Genomic DNA, 23134 nt, shown 5'->3' on the forward strand with positions numbered 1-23134 from the left:
TTTTCTAAAGACGATAAAAGGCAACTTGAAAAAGGCACATTAAACATTTAAGTGAGCTCATTTCAATAAAACATTCCATTGTGTTACAGATTTTTTTTTTTTTATTTCACTTTCTTTTTATTGTACAAGGGATGGAGAAATCAATTATAGTTCAAAAGTCTTAGTCTGAGCAACATTAAAGCAAGTTAAGTCATTCCATATTTTTTTACACATTTTTTTTCCCCCAAAGAAAGTTTTGATTTTAAACTCGCTAGGTATAAAGTGCGGCAGTGACGAGACAATAGTCCAAGTTAAGGAGGGTCAGAGTGCAAGAATGTCATATGGGTGAGTCTAAACAGTCTAACATGGCTTCCTTTCGCCCCTTGACCATCGACGCTCACTACGTACAGGAAGAAATCTGCGCGACGTTTTCTACCTCTTGTGTTTTCTGTCTGGTGCAGCTGAGGGGAACAAGGCGACGGAGCAATTTGACAGGTTTGAGATGCACACAGTGTCCGATGTACTCCAGCGAAACCTCTGAAGATCTTTTGTCCTTGAAAAATGCAGCTCCAACAACGCGGGTGATTGTCATGTAAATTAACAAAAACTACACAGTATAACCCATAAAACATTTGGGTGACACTTTACAATGACCTTATTCCAGCGTAGTAACTTCATTAATTCATTCAATGGATGCTTTGATTATAAATTCTGCTGATTCGACTGCATCAGTCTGCTAAATGAGCTGCTCTGACTTTGGCCTGAATTGAAATTAAATGCATCAGATCATTCATCATTAAAAATAAGAACAACAACATTGTGGTGAACTAACAATACTATGAATTGCAACTTTTTTTAAGTAATGTTTTTTTTTTTTTTTTTTAAGAAGAAATAATATTCAAGTAATTCTGTAGTCTGTTTTGTTCCCATGTTTCAGAAGCAAAAGGATAGTTTCACATGACTGCATGTTTATTTATTTGATATAAAATTTTGAAATCTTGCCTATGAGTACTGAATCAAATCATCTAGTCGTGGTTTATAAATTAAATTATCGGGAAAAAAAATCTCTTTATTGCTCAAGAATTAGCAAATGATAACATGGATAATTTCATGAAAATCTCCCTCACATGTAAAGTAGTTATAATCAGCATAACAGCACACTGTAACATTGTAACTGAAGTTACTTACTAAACAAAGTATTTAGGCACCTGACATAGGTAGTACTGAGTGATATTTATCGCTGTCCTCTTAATTAATGTAACGTCATGCCTCCCTGAGCCCTAAGGTGACAGGTTATTACACATCATGTGATGGTGTGATGATTATTTTCCAACATAAAAAGTTACTACACATCTTCTAAAATGTGACTATGATCGTTAATACACCAAAATAAGGCCACTGTGAAGTAAGGAGTTACCCTTTTTGTAAGACTGTAGGTTTGTGAAATTTACATGTAAAACCAGAAGTCTACATTAAAAAAAACAACAACGTGGCAATGACGAAATCCCTTTTTTGAGACATCACTTGATTCACTTGATTGTTTCTATGTGTATCTCATACCACATAGTTGATTTAGTTTAGTTCAGACTAGATTGGGTCATATCTTGTGTGAGAGCAAAGTGAAAAGTATGATTTCATATCAGTGACATCAGTGTAGTGGACAAACACCGCTTCATATCCATCCAGAGACAATAACAGCGCCCAAAAAGTTGATTCTTCTGATCATGATTCCAAAAAAAAAAAAAGAAAAAAAAAATGCTCAGCTGCTCACATGGTCCACACCCTTGTCCCTTTCTGCATCCAACTTAGAAATTTTTTGGTTCTTGGAAAATTTGTCATACCATAAATGCCCTTTCAGTATATGAAATACTATCTGATATTTGATATGAATTTCCCTTACCTAAAGGGAGAATAAGCTGAGAATATGGTCGAGAAATGCTATGTAATGGCAGGTAAAACAGACAGGTAAACAGCATCATCAAGAACATAGCATACAGAGTCTACAGTTTCCGAAAAGGTTTGTACCATTACTTTCTTTCCAGGCGGCGACTTTGTCATTTCACAGCTCATTAAATTTTTCATTTTTAACCCAACAAATAACTGAGAAGGACATAAAAAAAAGGAAAAAGTAAAAGATAAGCAACACAAGATATTGTTAGAGGCCTTCCAGTTGAGCGAAAGATAACTTCCCTTTTGGCTGAGGTAGGAAATAATTCTGAGATAAATACTGAGTTACAGATATGCCTGTATATGTAAGAAGGATCTGTGTACGTTGCAGTTAAGCAGTTCTGTTACATTTAGTGGTCGCCGTCCCGGTGCAGTAACACTGTTCCCACTCCATCAACAGAGATGAGAAAATATTTCCAGAGAGGAAATAAAGCACAGCGGTGATTCCTTGACTATAAGGAAAGGGCCAGACTGCACAAAAAAGGCAGGCAGGGTGACCATCAACCTTCCTACAAGTTTTCCAATAATTCCACACTTGTTCCAGACCATGTTTTTGGCAGACTGGCCCGTTGGACAGCTTAATGGTTAAGTGATTTTTAACACAGACACCAAAACCATTCATGAGTCTCTGGCAGATGTTTGGCTCCAGTGCACCGAGCCAACACTTGAATATGTTGAGTGATAGCAGGCGACTAGTGTTATCTCAAAAAATGAGAAAAATGAGAACATGTAGCAGCTCTCAAGCTAAATGGCAACTAATTTTACCATTTTGTGGCAACACTGGCTATGCAAGAGATTGGTAACATTTACACAAAATATAATAGAAAAAGAAGAGTCTGTTTTGAGCTACCAAGCACTGTTTTCGCTACTTCCACAGGAGCTGGTGTCCGTAGGCGATGGGAGTCTTTGTGCATAATCACATGTCAGGTAAATACATGGTCACCCATCACAAAATGCCCCTAAAATGCACATGGCTACAGCAGCTTTATTTAATTAAGGATAATTCAGGTTTTAGTTTTTAGTCCACAGGCCATGTAGTAAAAATATTAACGTTTTATGGCCAGGTTTAGGGTTACCAGGGACACATGGATGAAACTGATGTTGTCATCACTCTCATCAGACGTAAGCTGACCAAAGGGAAAACCTCCCACAAACTTGGTGTATTCTTTAACTGTGACATCTGCTGATCACAGCTTGGCACCACTCAGCTAGGCCACTGCACTCTGCTGCAGGAGATTATTCTTCAACACAACAAATATCACCACGTGTGAAAAGCCATGTGCTCTGTAACTACATACTATGTGTAGTCATGTGTATGTTAGAGCTTAATAAAAGTTTTCCTCCTATACCAGACGTGCATGGGAGCCCCAGATTGTTGCATGTGCAGCTCCGTTTCGCAGTTCAAGTGCTGACTGTGTATTCCCTTGTTAGGTTTACCTAGCGTTGACTCGGCCCTGACGCTGCTGGGAGGCCTTGCTGTGCTCAGAGAGCCACTGGCGACAGATATTCTGCATCACTGAGTCCCCTGCTGCCTCAGCGGCCTGAAGGACGTCCTGCACCAACGGGCCGGCCCGGCTCGACTCCAGCTTCACCGCCAGAAGATACGCTGGCCGCAGCTTGCTGCACAGCAGGTACGCCTTAATCTACGGACAGAGGAATAAAACAAACTCTCTTTTATACATCTTCACAAAAGCAATGTCTATACGCACACATTTTAGAAGACGTCATTTCAAAGAAGACACTGATTTCACTAGTATAATTTCCTCAGCAGGTCACTCCAGTGCATTTTGCCAAGAATACTCTTAAGCCTTCACTAGAAAGGGGAAAGTAAAAGGAAAGAAGAGTGAAGGATGGCCTTCACCAGAAGATTAAAGCTTTATTTTTCTTTCAGCAGTCACAATGACGATGGTTCAGGTTTCAGCTACACAGCCTTCATCGTAGTTTAGTTTATCAGGAATAAAAAGCAAGACAAACACAATAAAAAGAAGAATCTCAGCTTGCAATCGTCAGAGATAGCACAATAAAGTCAACAGGCTTTTTTCCATGGTGGGCCTTATTTAAACAGTAACAAATCAGCAGTAACATGTGGAGTGGAAACATGGTTCACTCCGACTGCTGAATAAATACAGCTAATTTTTGGGGTATTCCTTTTGATTTTGTCAGTTTTGAAACTTTCACAACTCAGTTTTCTTTCTTTTGTGCATCAACATCTTCAGCCTCTATTTGTAAAAGCATAGCCTCCAATAACAAAGGTAATAATAGCTATAGCCGATGACAAAGAGGCGACTAAAATGAAATCAAAAATGAGAGATGGTATGCTGCCTGAGGAGGAGATTCGGACTGAAACATGTCTCTCGTGTAAACAGCAGATTAGCCAATTTTTTGTGTTCCTTGCTACATTTTTGGTCCTTTGGGATTGTGAGTTTTCACAATTTTACATAGAAGCAATGCACTCAGCTCTACATTACCTTGTTTTCTGTGGTCTTGGTCTCCAGAATGAGACTTTCCAACTCCTTGGCCTAAATTAAGATAAAGGAAAAAAACAAGTCTTTATGACCATAATCCCAAACAAACAGTGTGGAGCAAAGTGAGGCTATGCTATCACAGCACAGCCACTTTCTCACTTGTCCGTTTCCACTTACATCTGCAGGACCCTTATCTGCAATGGAGACGCAGCTGAGGACGAGGGTATCGCAGTCGTCCTTGGTGGCGGTGCCCGATTCCCCCACACACTTCAGCAGCTGCCGTACGGCTCCATACTGCCTCTGTCGGACGAGCCTCTGGCCGGCCCGGACGTACACCGCCTGAGCCTCCAGCTGGAAGTCCTGAGGCAGGCAGAGGGATGAAGGGAGACAGACAGAAAGAAAACAGACAGATACTTTACCAACTTGTCTTCCTGTACTTTCTTTGTCTCCATTTTCATTGCTGCTGCGCTACTTTTGTGGCCCTTCTATGCAGGAGGAAGCAGTAAATCAGATGAGTTATGGTTACTACATCAATTTAAATAGTGTGAACTGAGGAGAAACACAGACAGAAAAGAAAAGAAGAGAAAGACCATTTCCCATACCTGTATGACTCTGTATGCAATGCCAAAGCCCTCTTCTATGTTCTTTCCTCCAAGCATTACCTGGAATAACACAGATTAAGAATTCATTATGAATTTCATCATAAAGTTCAGTGCCAGTCCAGAATTTATCTGATTGTGTAAAGTTTACATACTTTCCACAAAGATTCTGATTAAACACAAACTTAACTACGCATTAGCCATTCTTTGTTTTGAAGTTAAAATAACAAGCCGTTTTTTTTTTTTTTTTTTTATCTTTATTTCTGCACATTACCAACTCAAAATGTTTTGCCTTATAGCCTCAAAGTATATGTTAAACCAAAGGGTGGCAGGGTGTTTCACCAGTGGGTGTGGTGCTTTTCTGGGGGCTTTAGGCAATTTTACAGAACTAATTCTACTAAGAAGTTCACCTTGCAGGCAACTTCGATCTTCATGGGGCTCCCTCCAAACAGTGTAGGTGGAGAGCTGGAGGACTTGGAAGAAGGCGAAAGGGTCTGCGCAGCCTTGGAGGAGGCTGAACTCTCACAGCGATGGAGGAACCGGGTCACCTCTAGCTGCAGCTCAATTGTGTTCATGTGTCTTAAAAAAAAAAAAAAAAACACACGTTATTTACACAGATAAAGTCCAATTTAAACTTTTTTCACTGGAAATTCAAATCTACACAGGGTGAGTAAATGACACAAAATATAGTTTTGGGGATTAGTTTTCCTTTAATAAAGATGAGCAATTTTTCCCAGTGATATGTATGTGTATATACGTATATGTACATACGTATATGTACAGTTTACTTTAGCTTACGGCTCCTTTGTGATGCATGCCATGTCCTGTTGTCTCTGGGCCAAGTGGAAAGTTTGTACTGTACCAATGCCTATCCAGTTGTTCAGAGAAACATTGACCCCAACAGTCCCTCTAACCTGGACACGTCACTGGAGGACATCATCTTCCTGAAGGAGTTGACTCCAGACTTCTTCCTCCCCGCACCCCGGCCTTGCTGTTCCTGCAGGTACGTCCTCAGGTGTTCCTTGGCTCTGACCAACCAGCGCTGCTCAAGGTCACAGAAAAAGTCATGTTCAGGGTCGAGGTTTGGTTAAACGTTATCATCCAAGCATGACTGTTAAACAACATACCTGCTGTTCTCCCAGCTGCAGGTACGAATTGGCCCCATGTGTAAAAAATCGGATGCAGGTCATGGCTGCCCGAACATGATCCTGTTGATGTACATTGAAGAGAATGAGTGAGACATAAACCATAGTTGGGGGAGGTCAAATAAATATTTTTTTATATAATAAAAACAAACTCATTTTCAATCCACTTTATAGAGATTATTTGATTTTCAATCCAAATTTTCGATTAATTTCTGAGGACAACATAATTTTACACATCATACTTTACTATAATGAAGTTTCTTCTTTATTGGGGCATTCATGTGAATTTGAAAGCATATCTGATTGAGAAAATAGACAACTGCAGGGGCAGATCATGTATCTGCAGTTGATCTTCCACATTTATATCTGGCCTGGAAATTTTGTTGCATATCAACTTCATCTGTATCTCTCCACTGTGGACTATCAATTAACAGTTAAAATGCCTCCCAAAACATCTCACAAACAGTTTGAGACTCTGACCATCATGAACTGCTGCAGCTGGTAGAGAGTGTGGTAGTATCCACGGCGCTGCAGCAGCTGGCAGGCGGCGATGAGGTAGCGGCTGCACCCTTCCAGGCCTGGGTCCAGAGTCTCCAGTATACCCTGCAGCATTCCCAGACGACCCCGCTCCAGACTCGGCTGCAACACACCCTCCAGAAACACTTCCTCTGGGCAGTCCTGAAAAATAAATAAAAATAAAATAAATAATAATAATAATGATAACCATGAGGGCAAAACAGTGACTGAAACAGTAGCCCTAAGTCAGAGCATATAAAAGTGTTATAACTGGAGGCGCCCCAGTTGCTCACCATGTAGAGTGCATACCATGTACTACTGAGGCTAGTTTGCTGCTTGTCCTGCCCTCTCCCTGCCCTGTCTTTCCTGTCTCTCTCAACTGTGACTGTCTAATAGAGAAGAAATGCCAAAAGAAATCTTGTGTCATAACTGAAAATTTGTTCATTTTTGACTTTTTATGGGTGTGATCACATCAATAGTTTGTTAACTTGGTCCAATCCACAGTGGAAATGTTTACCTTGTTGTATTTCTGTATTTGGTCCATTTCCAGAGCTTGTGAAAAAAAACAAATACACTAAGAACACAGACAAGCTGGCTTTAGCTATCATTTCCTTTCCCTTATCCTCATACCAGTTAGGAGCACATAAAGAAACAGCTTAATATGAGCATCAAGAAGTGCAGTTTGCCCTTGGCTGATTTTGTTAATAACTGCTGGCTCTCAGATGTTAACATCTTTTTCCTTATTAATAAAACCTTAATTCAGGTCCTGTTGTGCGTTTTGTTTGTTCTAACCTCTAATGAGCCGTGATGCAATTTGTTTGGAAAGGGCAGAGAGACTCACACTTTCAAGCCATCCAAGTTTGGATGGTAGCGTTCCCATGTGGCAAAACAAACAAACAAACACTCCATGCTGAATGCCTAAAGCATGCATGTGAAAAGCCAAGCCTCACCTTGTTCAGCAGGTGTGTCACAGCCTCAGTCATGCAGTCATGACGCATGTAGAAGCTGACTAGGGCCAGATGAGTGCCATATGTGTTCAAGTAGTAGAGACACTCCTGGTGGAGGCTGCTGTTCAGGCTCTGTCCCTCTGGTTGGTCCACCGGCATGCTTTCACTGAGGGCCTCCTCCAGCTCCCGCAGTGACGCCAAGATGTCCTCACCAAAAGACTGCAACACACACACGCACGCATGCATGCAAGCACACACACAGAAACATTTTGTGGATATCTTTAAGTATAATATAGGATGGGAAAGCACAGCATTTTACGGACAATTTAATGCAAAGAGCTTTAAAGGACAGACTTAAAATAGGCGGCTTAAGTGCGATCTAAACCTGAACCCTGTAATCACAGAGCAATACAGAACTGGAAACCACAATGCAAGTTATTTGATTCATGTTATGACTAACCTTGAAGACACTGCCATGTCTTCTGCACTGCAACACAACAATTAACAGAGTTCCTATTCACTTTTGAGCTTAAAAAAAAAAAAAAAAAAATCACCCTTTTTTGGTTGTTTTTTTTTTTCTTTGTCATTTTTATACAATGCAGATTGGACACCTTCAACCATAGGCTCCTAATGTTACTTGTCATCATTTGCACAGACTGCGGTGGTGAATGTAAAGTCTGCAGTTGCACACTATTGTCTGCGTTTCTCAGTAGTTTTACTGGCCTGGAAATTGTCAAACTCAGGTGTTGTATTTCTTTGATTTCTGTGGGAACCATGTGGCAACTCTCAAATCTTCTAGGCAAAGATGTTCCAGATCCATAAAAAGAGCAAACACCAGCACTTAGAGGACCAACTACAAATTCTGCCAACTGCTGAATATACCACAACATTTTAAGTGTTGGCATGGTAGCAGAGTAGGCTTTAAACTAATTACTCTACTTTTGAATTCATCACTCACGTATTCCAGTGGTTAAAAAGAAGTAAAAAAAAAAAAAAAAAAAACAGTGTGCTGGCACATAAACGATGGGGCCATTGAAGGCTCGACTTGGCTAAACATAACCTCAATGACCCTTGCTATTACATAACAGCACCCGGCATAAAACACTGTGGCAGAGTGCAGTGAATGCAGCAGCAGGGACACCAGTGACCACTCACAAAATCTGCATCCCAAAGAGGAACGTTCTGTCTTCATAAAGAATGTGTACCAAGAAACTTTTCACCACCACAAATGTGTGTCCTATTCAAACTTTTGTGAGAATGCAAACCTCAAGAATGCAGGATGTGTGGATTGCAAACTGTATGTGCTACAGACTTTGTGTGTGTGCTAGGATGGTGGACTCTTCCTACCGTGGCCAGGGTTGGTCGAACAGTGGACTCCAGGTGCTGGACAATCTCCTGCAGCAGACAGGGACCCAGGTTCAGCTGGCCGCGGTCCACCGGGGCCTTCAGACAGCGGGTGAACTTTTCCCGGGCTCCTGACAGGTTCCCTGCCTTGAGAGAGGCCATGCCCCATGCATGCCATACCCCACTGGGATCCAGACCGCTCTTCGTAGACACCTAGTGTTGCAGGGCAAACCAACCATTTACAATGTGCTTTTGTGGATCCCAGAAAATTATTTACATCCACTGTACCAACTAATGAGGATGCAAAAGAACTAATCCTGGTCAGATAATATATGAGGCTGATAGTGGGCTTTTCACAGCTATCAGATATTTGCCTGGCAACATCATAAACTGTCAATCGATATATAGTTGCTTTATTTGTCCTAGTGGGAAAATTGGTTTGCAGCATAATCACAAAGACATTTCATGACAACATCACACAGACATCAGTATACAATCACTACACATACACACATCCATACAAGAAAGAAAAGAGAACCACAGTTACAATGGGGGCAGATTCCTACCCAGACCAACTGGCCATTCTGCTTAGTAATTATATGCACTGCCTGTTTAAAAAGGGCATGGGCTGCGCTACACCCATTTCTTGTTCCTGTTATATTTCTGGCATGAAAATACTTTGCAGACACTTCAAGCCTGCACAAAAATTCAGCAATTAGTAAATTTAGTCTAAAATATTATGACTGATGTCTGTGGAGGTTCTCAGTTATTCAGGTCATAAAGTTGAATCAACGTCAACTGAACTTTTTGGTAGATTCTTGAAGACGTTCTCACTTCTCATCCATGAAGCTTCTTCAGTTCTGATGAACTGACAAATGATCAGAACTGAAGAACTCAATATTCCTATGAGCTTTCAAAAATCCAAAACCAACACACTGGAACCAATAGCTGAGTTTCCTTCATTATTTTCATTACCATTACCATTTTGTAAAAGATGCCCAAGACAGGTATGACTTTTAGGACCACTGACTTGAAATATGAAAAATTTCACCAAAATCCAACATTTTAGCTGCCGAAACAGATTTGAAACTGCACTGAATTCACTGTGCATGTTGCAGCTGACAACAGCATTTGTGCTACAGAACAGAAACCCGCCTCACCTCCACAGCTAGCTGGTAGTATTCTGCCTCCAGCAGCTGGTTACGCAGACGTGTGACAGCAGTGGTTTCCAAAATATCATCCAGAGAAGGGATGTATTTGTAATTGGCCGTCACGAGAATCTTAAGCACGTCTACTTTGCTGATGTAGCTGTGGACACAGATCACAGACATAGAGTGAGGACAACCACCAATGTGTATGTGTGTGTGTTTTATGAGACAGGCAAAGAGACGGATATAGAAACAGTCAGAGAGGTATTTACACAGTAACTACTTAATCTCACCCTATTTAACCCCTTGGTACTCCAAGTAGGTTAAGGATAAAGTTACAATGTGCATGCCCCCAACTGTCCCCGCCTGCCCATGACCAGGGATCACATCCAATCAGACCTTCCTCTCGTGTCTTTCTAAGACCCAGGCGCTGTCTAAGTACCTGTCCCCCTCCTCCTTTTTAAAAAAAAAAAAAAAAAAAAAAAACATTTAAAAATTGATTGCAGAGTGATACAACACAGACTGGCCTCTCACCTGTCGCACAAGGCGAGATCCTGGCTGCGGCCAACCTTCACAAACATAAGTTTGGCGCTGAACAGCAGCTGGCGCATGACGTCGGTGAGCAGGCAGGCGTCCACCTCCGGGTTGGTCAGCTTGCGAGACAAGGAGCGGCAGTGGCTGATGAGCTGGTGCCCGCAGGCTGTTTGGTCACTGTGCAGAGCCAAGATGGCCACGCAGAGGTACGCACTGGGAGCCTATGGGTATTAGCAAAGACCATCAATCTTATGGAATATACTGAGTTAATTCTATTTTGCTGTCTATTAATCTACTTATATTTTTGGATTAATCAAGTAATTATTTTAGTCTATGAAATAATGTCACATGCTCATGTAAAGTTTCCAGAATTTCCCTGGTTGGGATCAATAAAGTATATCTATCTATCTATCTAAAGTTTGCAGCACCCAAAGTGATATCTCAACATCACTACCTGAGTCTGACCAGCAGCTAAAAACAAAGCAAAATGCACTGAGACAAGTAAGCAAATCTGAGCATCTTGGTGACCTTGGAGCGGCTATAGTCAGCAGATCTTTGGGATTTTTACTTGCTAAATGATAAATAATTAGTTGATTATGGAAACTATAATAAATTAACATCCCCTCAACTGATCAGTTGATTAATTAATACTTGTCCTTTGCACAACTATTGCTCCTGTGCTGACAGTATGCAGGAATACAATGTCAGCAAGAACTTTAGGATTGTTTTATCTCCAATCAATCATGATAAACCCAACCAGTTACTATTTAAACTAAGTCTATTAAGAACAATCTGAGGTATAACTTAAGATAAGAAATAGCTAACTGTTCAGGGATAGTCTCCCTTAATTGAATTCATTAAAACAGAATTTCCATACAACAGTATTATTAAACTATCTACAATATACACTAAAAGGTAAACACCTTCACTGCTCCTGAATTTTCTTTGGTGCCTTCTGAGATAGCAAGCGAAAGAGCACAAAATGTTTTCCACCATACAGCTGTATTAGCTTTAGAGATAGCTGTATCAGACCCTGAATGCAGTCCAGACCTGTTCATAGTAGAACTCGCTCCGCAGCAGCTGGTTCTCTGTAGGGTTTGTGCTGAGTTGCATCTGTTGCTGCACCACCTCAGGTAGATGCAGCATCCCGTCTAGGGCTTCCTCTGTCACCACAGGGCTACCGGCCACTGCACCAGCACAGAGGACAAGTCATTTAAGGTGAGATTTCACCATTATAATCTCTCTTACACCACCAGATTTATTTTCAGTGGTTTCAAAAAGCTGCTTTGCTGCATGTTCCCGCAGGTACTGAGAGATGACAGGTGTGTTTTAGTGCTCACAACGCAAAGAAAAAGAGCCCCAACATTAAGTAAAAGAGCACCATGCCTCAGAGGGTCTTCTTGTTTGTTTCATTGTTTTTATTTTTATTTTTTACTCAAGCAGTCGATGCTGGGAGGGAGGCAGAAAAGGGGAGGATTGAAACGTCAGTCCGGATTTGATCAGAGGACACAGGTTTGAACAGGAAGGGATTTATGCTTGCACCACATCACCATCTGTTAAACACTACCCACTAAAAACAGTGTCCAAACTGTGTTAGCACTCTCAGTTTTAACTGTTTTATGCCTCGCTGCCTTTATAAAACATGTGACAGTGCAGTTTGGTGGTTGACACAAAGGGAAAGGAGGAGGGAAAGGAGGAGGGAAAGGAGGAGGTAAGGGGAGTGATGGGCGGGGCTTGTCAGCAGAAACTAGTGCAGGGCTGGTTAATCCTACAGCTATGACAGTGTGGCACAGAAATTACGCAGCTGAATCAATGTACCAAAAGAGTTCTGAAGGCAAAGGAGTGTCTTGCATGTTACGATTCTACACTAGATCCATCTTTTATAATAGCATGGCCACACTTTACTTCAAGCAGAAAAAAGGTGGCTGTAGCTTGCAACTATTCCTCAAAAGGAAACAAATTTCCACATGTATTCATTCCTATTTTAGCCTTCTTTCCAATATGTCCAATCAGAGTTTATGTCTACTTTTGCTATTGTTTATGTAAACACAGAAATGTTAATTCATCTACCTTCTGCCTGTTCCAGCTCATCATCAGAACTGCAAATGGAAATAGACAAAACAAAACAAGTTAATTACTAATGCAAACTGTAAACATGTCTAAAATGCAGTGCACACGACACACAACAGTAGTGCCACACAAAAATCCACAGCAGCTCCAGGCTCAGATCATAAAATACAAGTTATGCTTGATCTTGGTTTTACCTGGATCTATGCCCTTACAAGTCCAGGCACATACATAATATACACCCTAAGAATGTTTTTGTTTTGTTCTTTCTCAGCTCAGAAAAGTTCAAAGGTAGTGAATTGTCTGGTTTCCACTGTTAGCTGGGTTTGCTCCAGAAAAGTGGCCATTCACCTTAAATAAACAATTAAATAAAAACAACTAAAAACCATCAATGTATTGCATCAGGTGTCCCACATGCAAAATCTGATATTCAAGAACTTCCATGTCTAGTGGTGACTGTGTTTTTGCGCTGTAAAGCACTTGGTGATAAACATGTGCTGTTCTAAAATGCTCTATAAATCAGAGACACTTGATTTAACGAGTGAGTTGGGCCAGGAGTGAATCTGCAGGCTCTTACTCCGGGTGGAAGTAGGCATAACACTGGTCGCAGACTCTGACTTCCTCCTCGGGGCATCCGTCCACAGGCATCTTCTTCTCAGAGCAGGCATGACATACCAGACGACCACATCGCCGACAATGGTGCCGTCTGTTAAACTGAAGAAGGAAAGGATCAGGAGAAAGATGATCACTTTTACAGAGGAAACCTTAAAATTGCATTTTATTCCTTTTCTGCTCCACTCTGTTTTCCCATTCATTTTGGTCATGCAGTAACGGCAGAGTTCCTTCACAGTTTCAATGTCAAAGCTTGATAGTTTTTCAACACGATCTGATTTGAAGAGTTTCTCTGTTGTTGCTGTTTATTGTTTTAATTCAGAATGTTATGATTGTATGAGAGGTAGAAACATGTGCTTGGTATGATTTATATAAATAGTCATCTTGCTCCTACCAAGTAGGCTGTTTCGCTCCATAATTGAAGACTACAACCACAGTAAATGTGATGTCATATGTATCTGGACAGTACATCATGTTGTCTACTGTTTCCTAACTTTTTTACACAATTCCACATGTGTCAACATCTTGAAATGAACTAATTATTCTCCTCAGCATTTCCAGACATTCCCTTTAGTCTGTTTTTTTCCAACCAATACCCAAATGATTATTTTTGAATTATGTTGATTGCAAGAGGGAGGCCCTTCTCTTATCTGCAGTGTTTTAATTTGGTAGTTAAAGCCTCTTTTCAAGTCTTTAGAGCACCAGACACCCCCACCCTGTTTTGCTCTCTCACCATGGTGAACCTCTCGCGCTTGCAGACCATGCAGACATGCTGCTGGGTGTCAGGGATCCAGTCTTTGCGGGCGGGCGGGCTTTCTGGAGGCTGGAATTTGCCAGGCGAGCGGCCTTTTCTGCTTGCCGAGCCTCGATCTTTCTCTCTCTCTGTGCTGCTGGAGGAAGGAGTGTGTGTCGGGGTGCTGCCTGCAAGTCACCACAGGGGAGGAAACAGAAACAGAACCATTGACAAAAAAGAAACAAACAGGCTTTAATGATAGATTTCATTTTTTTTTGTATGTGTGATGTGGAGAATGGAGAAGGGACGGACCAAGCATGTCAAGATTGCAAGAGATAAGATTGAAAACATGCAATGGACCTCATTTGTCTAAAAAAAAAAAAAAAAGGTACATAGACACATTGTATTTTTAAAGGTTTCAATGCTTAAAAAATGCCCTTTAATATCTGATGGAGACTAATGTGCAAGGAATAAGTCAGGCTCATCTATATCACTGTGGAGGAGCGGGCAGGTCAAAAGAGAACATTCCGGATCAACAAAGCATGACATTTATCATTACGGTAGGACTGGTAGGAATGTCGTCTCACCTGCAGAAGCTGTCGGAGATTCGACTCGGCTGGGCGATGGGTAGCAGATGTCCTGAGCAGGACACTGCAGCAGTGCATCCTGCAGGCTGATAACTGAATCTGGAAAACGAGCACAAGCACACATTTAGGCACAACAAAGCTCCTTTGCCAAACTTTCCTCTCAAATGCGAGCCTGAAAATCTCACATTATATGTTTTCTTGAAGCAAAAAGGAAGGATCAGATTTTTAAAAATAATTTGGTATGTCAATTTTGCTTTCCGATTACAAATCTTTAAAGAAATCTGTAGTTGTACTTAGAGAAACACACTATAAAAGAAAGAGGAAATACCCAAATGCCCCAATATGGGCCATGGGTGTATTTTTTGAGCCCTGATTCCAGGGCAAGAAGGATTTACTAAAAATAAGTACTGGAGCTTCTCTCCTTTTCGATATGAGTTCTGGCATCTAGATGACACCAAACTGAGCATAGAGCATAGAGTCAGTGCGACTCAGTTTAGATAGATAGATTTACTTTATTGATCCCAAACTGGGAAATTCTTCTTCTTGCAAGGTTATGTTTCTATATACTGTATGTGTTGGCATATGTGCGAGAGTGTGTATGTGTTTATCTGTATGTGTGTGTGTGTCTGGATATAACTGACCTGATCGAGACTTCTCTCTAGGGGCGTATGGGAAGTCAAGGGCTTTGCAGGCATAGTCTAAGAGAAGTTTATCAATGTCCTCAGTGGTAAAGCCAGCTTCCTGGCCGACCAGCAGGCTGCGCAAGTTTCGGACGGCCACATCCGCCCAGTCCACCTTCAGGTTCATCAGCAGCTGCTCCAGCATTAGCAGAGGCTCTGACAGCAAGGGGAAGTAGTCCTGCCTGGCTGTCGGGGGCAGAGTCAGCAGCACCTATGGGATCAAACACATTCACTGTTAATAAAAAAAACTAGGAAATATAAAGGCTTTGATGGCAAAAACAAGATAGGAGATCAAATACATTCACTGTTATGTGAGGATACAATAAATATACTGTGTGACTGTTAAGATAGCCACCTCAAGTCCCATGGATGAATGTCAAGCCTCTATTTAAAAAAAAAAAAAAAACATGGTATCATCTGTTGTAGGCCTCATAAAACATCCTAATAAAAGCTGTCCATGTTTCCAAACAAATTTCCAAATTTCATGCCTTTGTCTGACTGCATTACAATATTTTGGAATGCAAAAGGCCTGCCAACTAGGACAAGAACTGCTGTGTCACTCTATAGTGGAGGATTACTCTTGGCAACAACAAATTTCATGCTCGGTGAAATGGCAGAACACAGGTGCTGTTTTCCCATATTTTCAGAACATCCCGTCCACTTCTTAAAGTATACAAGGTTAGGCATGCAACTGAACGATGGCTTATTTATCCCTGTGGGGAAACCACATCAGAAATCATTATTACTTAAGCATGACAAAAACAGGAAAAAAAAAACTCTTTGTTCGTGCACCTCAAGTGTGAAATGAAATTTTGAGACCTCCAATGCATTTTTAGCCAAATTCACTGTGTAAAGGCAGCATTAAGCCTCACAAAACAGCCTATGAGTTATTTTTCAGTGTCAATAATCATTAATTTGTGTAAGCAGTCACCTTCTAATATAGGCTATTAATTTTTTTATGAATCCCTGTCTATTTTGACTGGACAGTAATATTTGTTTATTAATGGATGTAGTCTTTATTCATCCAGGATATGTCTGCTGAGAACAAGGCACATCGACTCTTTACTGTAGCCATTTGCACGGTTGCCTTGGTCCCTTTTTGTTGCCAAACTTTGAAACATAAAGAGGGATGTTGCTGTTGTTGCTACCGTTAATAACCTGGTTGCTGTTACAAAAAATTATCTGTGCACCTCTTGATCTTCACTAACCTTGGAGCCCAGATGAAGGGCGTGGATGTGGCGTCGCCTCGCTGGTGACACTTGGCTCTGGAAATGCAGAGTGAGGTAGTCAGCCAGGAAGTGACAGGCAGCCAATCCAGGACGACGATCCAGGGCGCGCTCACAAACCTCCAAGCCGACCGCAAAATCTGGAAGGCCCTCAAGTAGCTATGCAAACAAACAAACAAACAAACAAAATAAGGGAATGTGTCAAATTATGAAGTAGAGGGTCAAACTTTGACATTGATAATTAAGAGATAGTACAGTTAGTTGGAGAGATTTTTCCTCTTTCTTTTGCATATGTACTGTGTGATTTATTTTCTTTTGAGTAGTGTGAAACAAATGCGCTAAGGGTTATCACAACATAAATTTGACCAGGTGACAGGTCCAGACCTGGAAAGCCTCCTCTGTCTGTCCCTTCTCCAACAGATGAAGCAGATGCTCGGTCTGTAGCTGCAGTCTGAGCTGGTCAGATACAGGATACAGCTCCACCCACTGTGCACACAGGGCAAACTCCTGCAAAAACAGATGGATTAACCATGTTGCATTCTACAATCATGAGGTACAATGTGCAAATTATTAATGTGAAATGAAGATTATATTCAATTCCTCATCTTGCACAAATGTCAGTATGCAATGCACAGACTGGGGTCTTATTCTTTTACGGTGTCTGACTGACAAAAAAAAAAAAAGATGAAGAAGTAACTCACTCACATATTCATTCATTCACTCATAGTTATGCTACGTACTGGCACACTTCACAAGGATAATTCACTTTCCTTTTCTCTGCAATACTAATGGCCAGTGTACAGTGTTTTGTATCAGTGATACTGTATGTCAACATTCGGTAGAAAACATGGGTCTGTTTATAAAGCAGACTAACAGAAAAAGGGTGACAAATGTAGCTATACCTACCCCAGCATCCAGCATCATAGAGAACACAGACTCAGAGTTTGTTTTAGACTCTGTCATCAACTCCTGCCATGTAGCCCAGGGCAAGGGAGGCTGCAGATTCAGCACCTGTGAGAACCACAAGCCAACTGTCATATTTCATCTTGATAACTGTATGGCTGAAGAAAGTATGTAAGATCATGCAAATTCCTATTACAATAAAACATAGGCTGTGCAATATGATGATATATAGTATATCATGGGATGAGAAAAAATCCCTATCACTGTTGTTGCAAAAGCAGCTTCACGGCAGTATTTTATGTCACCGTGTCATAATTCCTAGCTGACTTGACTCCAAAACCGCCCAGAAAACTGCAGGGCGGTTCTCGTGTCAGACTCCATCACAAAAAAAAAAAAAAAAAAAAAAAAAAAACTCATCTACCAATTACAAAAGAACAATGAAAGGCAACACAGGGAGAGCCAAAAGATATGAGCCAATGGAATGCAAGCATTGGAAGCCCAAATCAAACCTCATTTCTGTTCAATGTCACTTCCAAATATAAGGCGAAAAGAGGAAGTGCTTTTCATTTGCATTTAGTTCACAGAATTATCAAAAAGTAGTCATGTGATTATTTTATATAGGCTTTTTTTCAAATTTACAGAAACCTGTAAAACTGCATACTGTTATATATCCTTATGTAGATATGAAATGATCCATATCGTGATTGATAGCACCGCCCTAATAAAACGCAGGCCACAACAGACTGTGCACTGATTCCAAATCAAACTTGGCCTCAGGCATAAGGTAACAAAGTAAATAGTAAACAAACTCAGATGCCACAATGGGAGAAGTTAAGTTCACTGGGAGCAAGATTGCATCTGCTGGTAATCTTTTTCCTTTACTCAGTACCAATCACCTCTTGTAATGATGCTGGGTCGTGCTTTTGTTTGCTAGTTCTGAGTATGTGTTTGACCACTTTTCCTGTGGCCAGTAAATCTTAAATTTATCTCATCTCAGAATTACCCAGCGATAGATGTCCAGTTCTTTCTTTCTGAGCTCTAAATCTGTCCTCAGTGAGGGATCTGTGTTTGGGTCATTGAGGCAGAACTCAAGCAGCTCCAGACAGGACGACAGAGGCCAGCGCTCCAGGGACTGGAGGGCAACTCGAGCTCGCAGGTTAGGGTCCTGTACACGGAACAGCTGATGTATACCTGCATCTCCATCTGGGTACAGACAATTAGATGAAGGGAAATTTAGAAACATTTCAAACAACTGGTACTGCTGCATTCAAAATATTCAAGTATTGCTGCCACTGCATAAAGCCGAGTTATTGTGCAGAAACACCAAACTCTAGCTGTTTCTACAGAGAGCAGCTGTCATCCTCTCATTATTCCTTCATTTGACTTTCATAATGGGAAGCATGTAAGTGTCATCAAAACAATTCCATGAAGTTCCACGAGCTGCCTCATCATCAAAACATGTTTACCAGCTTTTCTCACCTTCCAGAGCAGCACAGGCGAGCAAACGGTCTCTTAGCACCCCCTCCTGGCTACAGCCCTGCCCATACAGCTCCAGCAGGCTCAGAGCCCGGCCCAGGTCTTTGCAGGCAAGCGCCTGCTGGAAGGCCTCAGCAGCCACAGTCTGGGCAATGTCTCCGTGAGGCCCAGACAGCAGGAGACTGACAAGGGGTTTACCACAGACAGCCGCCCCCAGTCCACCAGTGGCCTCTTCATTGGCAACGAACTGTATGCCTAAAACTGGTTCAGCCATGGTCTGAAGGTAAGCCCGAAGAATAGGGAACTCCTTCAGTAGGCAATTGCCTTCATGAGAAATCTGCTCCACATCAAGCACCGCCTCCTTTCGCCCACTGCGGAAATAGCCTGACCAGCCTGAGGGCTGCGTCCGGGCTGTTTCTCCCTTGCAGGCGCTCAGACAAGCCAGGGTTGCCAGTAAAGGGCAGCGAGACTTCAAGAAGGACAAGGCCGATGAGGTGAGGAGCAAAGAGTTTGATGAAGAATTAGAGGACGAGGCAGATGATGAAACAGAGGGCGGAGAAGTGGAAAGGTTAGTGGGTGTGGCAGAGAGATCTTCCGGTGGGGCCTCAGATTCAGAGCAGGGTTCAGGCTGAGGCTCCGTCACCCCCAGTGTTGGCATGTGTTCCTGGGCATGCTGCTGCAGCAGGGCTGTCAAACTGGTCACACAAAACACTCCGTCTCCTTTCTTGGCCTGAGCAGTCTCTTGCTCAGAGCCTGGGCAGGACACCCACACCGGCAGTGTCTCACAGCATCGCTGGATGATCACCTGCTGCACGCTCAGCCGCAGACCTTCCTGCTGCAGCAGTGACAAAACCCTGTAGACAGGAAAGACTTGCATTTAAGAGTTTAGCACGTTTAGCACAAGGATACGTAACTTTTTACTTTTTTCAAATTTCCACTTTCTACTGCACACTGTAAGAACTTTCGCTGTCGGTATGCCTTTTTTTTTTAAACACTTCAGTAAGAAATTATCAATACCTAAGTTGCTACTACAACATGAGGAGTACACCTTCTGACCAGAGACTGAGGATACATTAACATTGGGAATTTATTCAAAATACTGATGAGTTGCTCCTCAGTAGGTCTTTTTAAAGAGCATTACTCTATTACAGTTCAGTACAGTTCCAGTGTGAATCTAACTTAATACAAATGTATGTTGTCCGTAAAAATTAGAGTTAATCACTATGCCTACCTGTCAGGAGACACCTGTCTGTCAAACAGCAGGTGGGAGAGCAGCTGAGAGGGGGCTTGAAGCAACACCAGCAGAGGGTTCCCCAGTTTCACTTCACTGGTTTGGTCTGAGGGGAAAAGCAAGAGAGGTGAGTCAGTTTAAACCAGGTATAAAAGTATGTAAAATGGGCTAAACAGGAGGGAAAGTGAAGTCAATTATTGCCATTTGCACAGCTGTCTATTTGGTTTTATGCCTGTGCACTGACATGGAACAACAAAAAATCCTCATGTACAAAACACTGACAAGATCAAAAAAATAAATAAATAAATGAATAACAAAGACAACAAGCTTTTCTAATAATACCTTGAAATTATTTTATCTGTCCAATTTCTCATTAGGAGATGCTCAACTTTGCCAGAGAGCATGAGTTTGAAGTGATATAACTGTGTCAGATTGGCAACAATATCATAGAGGCCTCTATTATAATATATATCCATGATCTTATTTTACCCTCTGAACTGAGGCTGCGCACTAGCACAGATGCTAGTGTGTTGACATAGTCGAAGAAGCTGCGCACGTAGTCTGGTCTTGCGAGCTCTCCGTCTGGCTCGAAGGGGCAGAGCTGGTCCAGCGAGCGGAGCAGCTGCTTCATACTGGAGCGAACAGGGTGCGAGTCCAGCTCCGACTGCTTCAGACCGGCCTGCTCCACCAACGCTGCCAACAGAACGCTTCCCACACCGCCCTCTTTAACTGCAGAAGAAACTTCAAACACAGGATGACATTTTATCAAAAACAATACATGCAAAAACTACATAGTTTGCATAACTCTGACAACACTGTTACTAAATGTTTTTTCTCTGACACGAGTTGTCAAAGTTATCTTTCATAAGATTTCATAAGATGTGTAAAAAACTTTATTATAAACTGGTGAAAGCTTTGACTTTATTTCAGTAATCCATGACAATAGTATCACTAAGTATTCATTTAAAATACAACATTACTCCAGACATGAAAATTGTTAAAGATATTTTACATAGAATGTTTCATTTTATTGTCATGTATGGTTGAAAATTGGCTTTGGTTTTTTCCACAGGCAGGAATAAAAATACAATTTTTAAAAAGCTGTCAAGCAGGATATGTCATTTTCATGTATGCTAAAAACCACTGCTACTGTGCCAACCTGTGCCATCTGTAGCAGTGCTCAGTTTGTGCAGCGTGTGCTCCAAGCGCTGAGCTAAACCGAGCAGCGCGGCGATGGCCTCCTCACTCAGTGTCGGGTAGCAACACAGCAGCACCTCTTGAATGCAGCAGCCAAACGGGCTTGCAACTACTTGGTCTTCCCCTGCAGCTTCTACAAAAAAGGTGAGAATGAATAATAAGTAATCGATCAAAATTATGCTCTATGTGTTATAAGTTCACCTGATGGAAATTAAGGTCAGGAAAGTATTTTTACATTTACAGGACAGAGTATCTGGTGAACTCTGGAAAGGCAGACAGATCTATCAACTGAAACAAAATATTTACCAATTTTGAAGGTGGCTGATGACAATTTTTCATTGTCTATACATAATGTATGTAAATTAAATGTTGTGTTGATACACAGTATGCACACAACCACTCATCCATTTATTATACTAAAAATCCATTCCTGAGTGAAAATGTTTTTATGTTTGTATTCACCTGCTTTGACAGAGCCTTTATTGGTGGCTGAATGATTCAGGATCTTGCTGATCTGTTGTAGTACCATAGGAAACCCACAGACCCCCTCAGAGTGGGGAACTTTGGGATCGACTCGCAGCCCTGGAGAAACAGAAAAGGGATTGAAAAGAAAAAGATATTGACTAACTGTATTAAACTATTGACAAACATGTGAGAACTGATCCAGCCTCATTATAATGTTCAAAAAAGGAAGACTACATTCTTCACATTGGGATGAATCAGTGTTACTCTCAATCCTAAATCCTATTCCACTTCTACTTTTATTTTGGAAAACGCAGGAACAAAGCAGTGTTTCATGTAGAAACTGTACATAAAATGCCATATTTGAAGACTGAACCTCTTTAGGTTTTAGATATAGCCTCTTTTTAATAGATACTAATTTCCCAAAGTTTAAATCCATTATTTTTTGCTTGAATGTTGTGGTCTCCATCACAGTTTCTATATTCCCCAACAAAGTCTTAATATTCACACAAAGGACCAGAAAACTGAGGCTGCCCACCTCGTGCCTCCAGGCTGCTGTTCAGCCGACGCTCCGCTGTATCCAGCAGCTGTCGGGATGTTTTCCAAAGCTGGCAGTGGCAGCAGGCAAGGTCAAATGCTGCCATGGCTGCTGGGCTTAGCTCCTCCAGCAGTGTGTACAGGAGGCCGGAGGGGTCTGGAGTACAACGGCTCATCCAGTAACCTTCCTCCAACGAGGGCATGGGATGACTGGGAGTGCTGAGGAGCTGGTCTGCTATGTCTGAGATGGAGTAGAAGGCCATGCCTACAGGGAAATGTTCAGGTCATCAACAGTGAAATGAGCTTTAAGGAAAAATCCACCTGTAGATACTCTAACTCACTCAATATGTGATGTTCAATGGATCCCAGCAGTTCTTCTCTGGTATGGTATTATTTACTTTTTTTGGTTTACCTACATTGCCTCGACCTACCTTGTCTACTTCTACTGTAGTTGGTGATTTCCTACATTTGGGAACTTGTATTCAATCGCAAGTGGGCATATGAACACCTTTAAATTGTGATAATTCATTGCTCATATGTGGCCATATACGATTTTGGCTATACCCCTTGCTCAAAATGCATTTTTTTGGATTTTAAGTTTTGAAATGTTTTTTGATTGGATTTAACTTTAAACACCTAGCCAAGAAATGTTCAAGCAACAACTGGTAGTATCAAATGCAAGCGTCCAAATCAGAGTGCCCACCAGACTGACTCCTATGCCCCTGGAATGTGTACAATGTTCAGTTTTAACAGGGAAATACTATGATAAAGTATACAAACATCTTAACTCATAGCATTA

The 23134-nt window shown here is 41.5% G+C and overlaps 1 protein-coding gene across 2 annotated transcripts in view; it reads right to left on the bottom strand.

Moving 5' to 3' along the window:
- Nucleotides 1-209: 209 nt before the first annotated feature.
- zfyve26 (zinc finger, FYVE domain containing 26) overlaps nucleotides 210-23134 on the bottom strand; it is a 33108-nt gene continuing 10183 nt past the window's right edge. For both annotated transcript variants that reach the window (XM_030044292.1, XM_030044293.1), the window contains exons 16-43: nucleotides 22337-22600; nucleotides 21799-21918; nucleotides 21299-21469; nucleotides 20629-20880; nucleotides 20140-20245; nucleotides 18912-19762; nucleotides 18436-18635; nucleotides 17436-17540; nucleotides 16914-17036; nucleotides 16512-16688; nucleotides 15265-15514; nucleotides 14624-14722; nucleotides 14037-14224; nucleotides 13269-13405; nucleotides 12695-12723; nucleotides 11675-11811; nucleotides 10625-10845; nucleotides 10103-10250; nucleotides 8946-9155; nucleotides 7602-7817; nucleotides 6616-6813; nucleotides 6118-6198; nucleotides 5905-6032; nucleotides 5401-5569; nucleotides 4994-5053; nucleotides 4569-4751; nucleotides 4395-4445; nucleotides 210-3569 (exon numbers count right to left, since the gene is read on the bottom strand). In XM_030044292.1, coding sequence (XP_029900152.1) covers nucleotides 3360-3569; nucleotides 4395-4445; nucleotides 4569-4751; nucleotides 4994-5053; nucleotides 5401-5569; nucleotides 5905-6032; nucleotides 6118-6198; nucleotides 6616-6813; nucleotides 7602-7817; nucleotides 8946-9155; nucleotides 10103-10250; nucleotides 10625-10845; nucleotides 11675-11811; nucleotides 12695-12723; nucleotides 13269-13405; nucleotides 14037-14224; nucleotides 14624-14722; nucleotides 15265-15514; nucleotides 16512-16688; nucleotides 16914-17036; nucleotides 17436-17540; nucleotides 18436-18635; nucleotides 18912-19762; nucleotides 20140-20245; nucleotides 20629-20880; nucleotides 21299-21469; nucleotides 21799-21918; nucleotides 22337-22600 — 5084 coding nt within the window. In that variant the 3' untranslated portion in view covers nucleotides 210-3359. The remainder of the gene's footprint in view (nucleotides 3570-4394; nucleotides 4446-4568; nucleotides 4752-4993; nucleotides 5054-5400; nucleotides 5570-5904; nucleotides 6033-6117; nucleotides 6199-6615; nucleotides 6814-7601; nucleotides 7818-8945; nucleotides 9156-10102; nucleotides 10251-10624; nucleotides 10846-11674; nucleotides 11812-12694; nucleotides 12724-13268; nucleotides 13406-14036; nucleotides 14225-14623; nucleotides 14723-15264; nucleotides 15515-16511; nucleotides 16689-16913; nucleotides 17037-17435; nucleotides 17541-18435; nucleotides 18636-18911; nucleotides 19763-20139; nucleotides 20246-20628; nucleotides 20881-21298; nucleotides 21470-21798; nucleotides 21919-22336; nucleotides 22601-23134) is intronic.

The sequence above is a fragment of the Myripristis murdjan genome, chromosome 22 (assembly GCF_902150065.1).
Source record: "Myripristis murdjan chromosome 22, fMyrMur1.1, whole genome shotgun sequence".
Lineage (NCBI taxonomy): Eukaryota > Metazoa > Chordata > Actinopteri > Holocentriformes > Holocentridae > Myripristis > Myripristis murdjan.